General features: G+C 39.0%; 1 protein-coding gene across 2 annotated transcripts; it reads left to right on the top strand.

Moving 5' to 3' along the window:
• The first annotated feature begins 337 nt into the window (after positions 1-337).
• On the top strand, positions 338-7,664 carry LOC116176470 (xanthine dehydrogenase-like). 2 transcript variants are annotated; one of them, XM_031495060.1, is made up of 11 exons: positions 338-488; positions 2,570-2,627; positions 2,697-2,793; positions 3,183-5,280; positions 5,332-5,640; positions 5,689-6,026; positions 6,074-6,386; positions 6,433-6,706; positions 6,757-6,980; positions 7,026-7,196; positions 7,240-7,664. In XM_031495060.1, exons 1-11 carry the CDS (start codon positions 450-452, stop codon positions 7,288-7,290), a joined length of 3,972 nt encoding a protein of 1,323 aa, XP_031350920.1. In that variant the 5' UTR covers positions 338-449; the 3' UTR covers positions 7,291-7,664. The 2 variants fall into 2 exon arrangements, with proteins under 2 accessions (XP_031350920.1, XP_031350921.1); XM_031495061.1 differs by lacking the exon at positions 338-488 and adding an exon at positions 2,127-2,441.
• Positions 7,665-8,043: the final 379 nt, after the last annotated feature.

The raw sequence follows: 8,043 nt of genomic DNA, 5'->3' as shown, positions 1-8,043 counted from the left end.
ATGAGCTTGTATACGCTCATTTTAGGTTCGAGGCCGTGGGAAAGACATTGCGGCTCAGAATTTGTATTTTTTAATTTTTTTGGGATTAAATCGCTCAGTTTATTTCATATTACAACTGTTAAATGTACATATTCCCTCTCTTTGTTTATACGGTTCGAACAACTATCTAGAACAGAAAAAATGTTGAGGCAAACAGACAACAACGAAAAAAGTTCTGGTTTTCATTTGCCTTCAAGATAGATTTTATGTGACTTTGAAACAACAAAGTTATCATGTGATTCCAAATTGAGAGAAAGAATACAATTCCTATATCATGCCGTTCACAGTCAACTATGATAGGCACAGGTCAAACTGATAACTTTTCCAGCATCGTGAACATAAAGATGCCAAATATTGGTATCCCTTTGGTTGTAGTGTAAGTGAATTAAAAAAACAAGGCGAAAGAAAATATGTCACTTCCGTTAGTATTTTTCGTCAATGGAAAAAAGGTAACGTACCTATTCTGCTCGTATATTATTGGCTATTGGGTTGGGCAACCATTTATAAGGCCAGAGATTAGAAATGGTCCAAAGTATATGTACTACAAAAATTCAATAGCAGTTTATGAAAGTTAAAGTCAATTTCTAAATGAAGCTAGCGTATTCAGATACATGATAAAATACCTATCTATGGAAATTACTGAAAAGTAGATCGTTTCAAGACTTATCAGCGGCTCTGTGTATGCTAAATGCCTTTCGAAATGCATTTGATAAAATTATTTTGAAAAATTCAAAAAAGTTAGAAATAGTCAATCATATTTGAGCTCTCGAAATGGGAAGTTTACAAACTAAAAACTCAAAATAGAAGTGTAGGTACTATCGAAATAATATAACTTTCCCAACTCTCGTATTGTGCGATCAATGCGATCAACAGTGGAATCGAACTGTACCGCACAACAGGAAAAAATGTCTCGTCGTAATCAATGCCATACTTGTGTGAGCATCCCTTCGTCACTAGGTGAGCCCTGTGTCGCATAACAGTGCCATTATGGGCTCGTTTTCGTTTGAAGACCCATTTGGTCCTAGCTGAATCCGATTGTGCCTGTTGCCAAGCTTGAAAATGGACCGGAAAGTAACCTTTAGAATCTTGGACGTGGCGTCCAATATGGCGGTTTTTGAACCCACGTTTTTGGGATCGAGGAACACAATGGAAGGGTTAAAAATGAGATCGGGATTCTGCCGTTTTATGTCTAAGAAAATGTGTACCAAATTTGGTTCCAATCGGTTCTGCCGTTTAGCCGGAAATGAAAATCCAGACGGACCGACATCATCGAGATTTTGTTGATTCGGATTCCTGGTGGTTCAAAACGTGTATAAAAAAGTGGGGGGTCATTTTTTACCCCAATGCAATTAATACCTCCCTTAATAACGTGCGGATGGTAAAAATGAGACAGGACGGAAATGTACTAGGAAATGTGATTTCCAATATTTCGACCGAAATGGGGCCAAATATTTGAATTGTTTTAACTACATTCAAGTTTAGTTTCTACTAAAGTACTACAACGTCACCAGATCCCATGTTTTCAATATACCTAGCGGGTTATATTTTACTCAAAAATGCATTGCCGCTGTAGGTTGTCTCGTTTTTCGTTGAATTGCGCGGGTTCTTATTTTCGCCTTGTACAAGGAGTAAGATATTCGCATCATGCTCGAAATTAAATTCCTTTAGCGTTTCGTTTTTTTTAAATTTTTACTGTGGTAAGTAGGTAGGTACTATCTATTCTTAAAGTAAAATTAGAAGTGTAAATAATAAACAACATCGGTCCGAGTACAGAACCCTGGGGTACCCGTGAAAGAAGATTAGCTGGCTCTGATTCCTGGTCTGATCATTTAAAACCACTTGTTGGGTTCTTAAAAATTATTTTATTAATAAACGAGCATTTCCGCTGAATCCGATGTAATGTAAGAGCTAAGAGGCTCATTAAAATTTCTCTAAAAAGCATTATGCGGGTCACTCTTTAATTGGAAGTCTATTGAGGGCCCAGAATAAGAGAGGGATAATAAATAAATAAATGAATGATGAATAGTGTTAAAGGCTTCGGAGATATCGAGAGATGAATGTTTTCCGGTGTCTATAGCAGTCAGAATGTTGTCAGTAACATTAAGGGGCGATGTGGCACAGCTGTAACCCTGTCGAAATCCAGATTGAGTAGGGGGTAAGATATCAAAGCAAGTTAAATATTGCTTTATGTGGTCATTCATTATTTTCTCCAAGACCTTTTACAGCTCCGGCAATATACTTATTGGGCGCAAGTCCTTATAGCTTTTCGGATCAGTTTTCTTTAGTAATGGGATCCAAATTTTCGGAAATTCGTTATGTCTTTGATGCTTTGCCATATGCCTGGCGTAGCCGCCTCTTCCAGAATTTGATCAACTATCGTGGGGATGTGTCCCTGGACTCTGGTAGGTACACTACTTCCTGGAATTCGAATTGTTAGCAACAAGTTATCAGTTGATCAACTGCTCGTAAAATGTACTAATTAGTACCGGTATCGAGAAGGACACTAAACGATTCCTGTTTCTTGCTGTAGGTTGTTGAAGAAGACCCTGATCCAGATTGGACTCTGCTATACTATTTACGAAGCAAACGTATCCTTTTCACTCTAAAACTCTAAACTCTAAAATCGTTGTCCTATTTTCACCTTAATATTGACATAGTTATGTTATGTGGGACAAAACTAGGATGTGGAGAAGGCGGTTGTGGAGCATGTACGGTTATGATATCTAAGTATGATCGAGAAAAAAACAAAGTGGGGTATCCTTTTGATGATGTAAAATTTACCATTTATGTTCACAGGAACTAACACTATTAACAAAACTAATTGGGAAAGGTCCTTAAATAGATTGATTTATAACAGTTAATTACTATTTACTTGTGCTGAAATTTATAACACAAGCGCTCACTATTTATTACTTCAGCATCGATTTTGAGACTGAAACTAAACACAATTAATTTAGATTATATAGCAAACAAAAACTTCTTGAGAAATCTCGAATCAGTATATCATATTTCATGGCAAGAATGAGTCACATACGCTTTCATTTCTCATTACCGGTGACTAATAGACTAGATATCCCTCTAGAAAATTCGCCACAATATTTACTTTCTACAATGCCACATATGCTTTTCCAATATTAAAACAGTCATTTAGCAATAAATGCGTGCTTAGCACCAGTTTGTTCGATGCATGGTTTGGCAGTAACGACTGTGGAAGGCATTGGATCTACGAAAACCAAGATTCATCCAGTCCAGGAAAGAATGGCTAAATCACATGGAAGCCAGTGTGGTTTTTGCACACCTGGAATTGTAATGTCCATGTATACCTTGTTACGAAATAGTCCTCTTCCGAAAATGAAAGACTTGGAAAAAACGTTCCAGGGAAATCTATGTAGGTGTACTGGATACAGGCCAATAATTGAAGGATTCAAAACTTTTACTGAAGATTATGAGGTGATGCAAACAGAATCACTAATTGTTAACGGGAAATGCCGAATGGGCGATCAATGCTGTAAGCAATCCAATGGGTGGGATTTGAATGGCGACTCTGAAATAGATAAACTCATACCTACTAATGTATTTACACCATATGATCCATCACAAGAACCCATATTTCCACCTGAGCTTAAAATGTATGATACCCTAGACACACAAAACCTGACCTTTAAAAGCGTCGAAGTCACTTGGTTTCGTCCTATTGCGCTTGAAGATCTGTTAAAACTGAAATCTAAACATCCTAAAGCTAAGATCGTAAATGGTAACACAGAGATTGGCGTCGAAATCAAGTACAAACACCAGCATTATCCAATACGTGTACATGCAAGTCATATTCCAGAATTATGTCATGTCAAAATTGAGACCACAGGAATAGTGTTTGGTTCGGCAGTAACCTTAACTAATGCGACCAATGTTTTAATGGAGCAAATTAGAACACGGCCGCCGTATCAGACGGGTATATTTTCCGCGCTCGTGGAAATGCTTCATTGGTTTGCAGGGCAGCAGATTCGAAACGTTGCTTCTATCGGCGGAAATATTATAACTGGGAGTCCTATTTCGGATTTGGTTCCCATTCTGATCGCGTCCGAAGCCGTATTAGAGGTTAAAAGTGTGAGGGGCGTCCGGCAAATCGTAATGAACGAAAACTTTTACTCGAGCTACCGCACTACTATTTTAAACGATGACGAGGTGCTGGTTTCCATTATAGTTCCATGCACAAAAGAAAATCAATTCTTTTGCTCCTACAAACAAGCTCGAAGAAGAGATGATGACACCGCAATTGTCAATTTTGCCATTAACGTAACATTTAAAGAAAATACCATAGAAACTATTAAAATGGTCTTCGGCGGAATGGGCGCAACTGTTCAGGTGCCATCCAAAACGTGTAAAGCATTGGTTGGTAGACCTTGGAACCAAGAGACCTTAGACGAGGCCTTAGACACTTTAATAGAAGATCTTCCGCTCTCCCCAAATGCTCCCGGCGGCATGACTCAGTATAGACGTTCGCTGACATTAAGCTTGATGTTTAAGGCATACTTAGAAATCTCGAATAAATTAGATAACACTAAAGTTAATCCTAGAGATTTAAGTGCAATAGAACCATATCAGTACAACATCCCCAAAAGTTCACAACTCTTCAGTATTTCACCTCAGAATCTAAAAACGCGCATAGTCGGCCATCCCATTCCCCACGTCTCTGCAATTCAACAGTCAACCGGCGAAGCGATTTATTGCGATGATATTCCCGAATATAAAAATGAATTGCATCTGGGGTTAGTTCTAAGTACGAAAGCGCACGCTACCTTCACAATGGATCCAGCTGACGCTTTGAAAATGAAAGGTGTTCACCTATTCCTTTCCGCTAAGGACTGTTCTACTGGCAAGGTTTTCGTAGAGAAAATAGTAACATCGCAGGGCCAAATGCTTGGAGCAATTGTTGCCGAAACTAAATCGCTCGCCCAGAAAGCTGCGCGAATGGTGCGAGTAACCTACCACGAGCTTCGTCCAGTTATTATTACAATTGAGGACGCGATAAAACATAATTCATATTTTACAGATGTTCCTAGTGTTATAGAAACGGGAAATGTCACCGAAGCTTTTGCAGTTGCCCCGCACGTAATAGAAGGTGAATGCAGATCCGGTGCCCAAGAACACTTCTACTTAGAAACCCAATCAGCACTTGTAGTCCCAAAAGATGGTAATGAACTGGAAGTGTTTAGTGCTACTCAAGCCCCGCATTTTGTGTCTGTATGTTGAACGGTTATGCTGTAAGAACGTAATAACTTGATGCGCTTTTAGAAAATGATTGGTGACGTACTACAAATACCTCAACACAAAATTAACGTTAGGGTCAAAAGACTCGGAGGGGGTTTTGGTGGTAAAGGGCGTCCATCAGTATTGTTTGCAGTTCCCGTGGCTTTAGCTGCTTATCGTTTAGGTAGGCCAGTCAGATGTATGCTAGATAGAGATGAAGATATGTTAATAACTGGCAGCAGACATCCATTTTACATAAAATACAGCACGGCATTCGACGACCAAGGGAAAATACTTGCTTGCGAAATATACATGTACAACAACGCCGGATACTCAAAGGACACCTCTGACTTGGTATATAAATAGTATCCTCAAAGTTGCTTATCAGAAAGAATTTTTTAGGTAATGCAAAGGGCTTTGTTTCATTTTCAAAACGCGTACAAACTTCCTAATGTGCGCGCCCACGGTTATCTCTGCAAAACAAATTTACCGTCCAATGGAGCAATGCGAGGTTTCGGTGCACCTCAAGGTATGCTAGCGGGTGAATTTATGGTGAGGAAAATCGCCGAATTTCTGGGCAAAGACCCACTTGAAGTTACTGAACTCAACATGTATCGTGCTGGCGACAGTACACATTATAAACAAAAAATCGAGAACTGTACTGTCGATCGATGTTGGACGGAATGTATCGCAAATTCAAATTATTACCAACGAAAATTGAATGTCCAGAAGTTTAATAGGTGGAGAAGCCCATACCTTGTAATTTTAAACGAAATTGTACTTTTAGAGAAAACCGGTGGAAAAAACGTGGCATTGCGGTGGTGCCTACAATGTATGGTGTCGGTTACGGCTACGGCCGTCCAACATTTCAACAAGCAGGTTCCTTAGTTAACGTGTATACTGACGGATCGGTACTGTTAACACATGGAGGCGTCGAAATGGGCCAAGGTCTACACACAAAAATGATACAAGTGGCTAGCACAGTGTTGGAAATAAATTACAATAAAATACACATAAGTGAAATATCTACCGCCACGGTACCAAATGCTGTTCCAACTGCTTCAAGTATTTCTGCAGATCTTAATGGAATGGCAGTTTTGGTTAGTTTACCTCTTGATTACAGTGGTGTCATACTTTTCATTTCAGTATGCTTGCGAGGAAATAAAATCTCGTCTAGAACCCTTTAAATTGGCAAATCCCAAAGGAAAGTGGGAAGATTGGGTGACGGCAGCGTATACGAACAGAGTAAACCTCTCCGCCACAGGGTATTATAAAATACCAATCACAAGCTTTGATTCGACCACACAGACTGGAACGTTTTACAACTATTACAGTGCGGGTGCTGCCTGTACCGAGGTGGAAATCGATTGCCTCAGTGGAGATCATCGGATACTAAAAACTGACATAGTAATGGACGTAGGTCAGTATTGCTCTCCGAATTTTGAAAAAATCTTACCTATTTTCGATTAGGAGATAGTTTAAACCCAGCTGTAGATATTGGACAGATCGAAGGTGCTTTTATGCAAGGCTACGGTTTGTACACGCTCGAAGAAATGATGTATGCACCAGATGGTACCACGCTCACTAAGGGCCCGGGAACGTACAAGTTACCCAGTTTTACGAATATTCCAACAGAGTTTAACGTTGCGCTGCTCAAAGGAGCTCCCAATCCCAAAGCAATATATTCATCTAAAGTACTACTCACATCATTAGCGCACTTGTGATCACTTTAATTCCAGGCTATTGGGGAACCACCACTTTTCTTAGCCAGTTCCGTTTTGTTCGCGATACGAGAGGCAATTAAATCGTCCAGAGAGGACGCCGGAGTTCCTGTCACTGATTTTACTCTGTTTCCGCCCGCCACATCGGCTAAAATACGAATGGCATGCGAAGATATTCTGACTATGAAGGTACTTTGATCGTGTGAATCGTTTTACGTTAACTTTGTTTTAGTTGGACAAGCCTGAACCTGGTTCTTTCATTCCATGGAATGTGGATGTCTGACATTCGGAATGAGAATTCAAACAATAAGCAAATGTCTCAAGAATTGCGGATATTTGTGAAAAATGTCCTTAGATATTTCAATAATTTGTTCGCATATACATGCAACATAGATTAATTCAGTTAGTTTGTTTAAAATAAGTCTTCAAGCAAAATTTTATTATGCTTTGTCTTATACACGGTGGGCCGTGTAACTGTTTTGGTTGTAAAAGCTGCCATGTTAATATTTGTTGAGAAAAGACCCTTTTTAATAAAATAATCAATTTGTACAGCGCCACGATGCAGATTTGCAATACAAGTGTTGACGAAAAGTTGTGCCTTCAGCTTCAATAATAATAAAGTTTGTTGTGATCGTTAATAAATTTGTCTCACTCATATCTATTTTTTCCCCTATAATTACAATCCATTTGATTCTCAAAAAGAAGCTTATTGTTTCATTAACTGTCGGATGTTCCTGGACCTTTTTTAATCGATCGAGATCTCGGAAACGGAATATCGTAGAACTTTCGGGTTTTCGGTATTATATTCGTACTATCGTATTATTCCTGCATCACTTTGTATGTATTTCCTCTATGATAGTATACTATAGCATGCTTTGCTCTCTATTTTTCGTTAGCAAAACAGGCGGTTGAGCTCTAATGAGCAAAATTTGTTGATTGGTTACTATGCCTTCGATCACGATAAATCATAGTACGTATTAGACATTTCGCAAACGAGAGATTTATTTTAATTAAATAATGAATCTGCCTGTGGAAT

This window comes from Photinus pyralis, unplaced genomic scaffold (genome assembly GCF_008802855.1).
Source record: "Photinus pyralis isolate 1611_PpyrPB1 unplaced genomic scaffold, Ppyr1.3 Ppyr1.4_LG7, whole genome shotgun sequence".
NCBI lineage: Eukaryota > Metazoa > Arthropoda > Insecta > Coleoptera > Lampyridae > Photinus > Photinus pyralis.
This window is presented reverse-complemented; position numbering and strand designations above follow the sequence as displayed.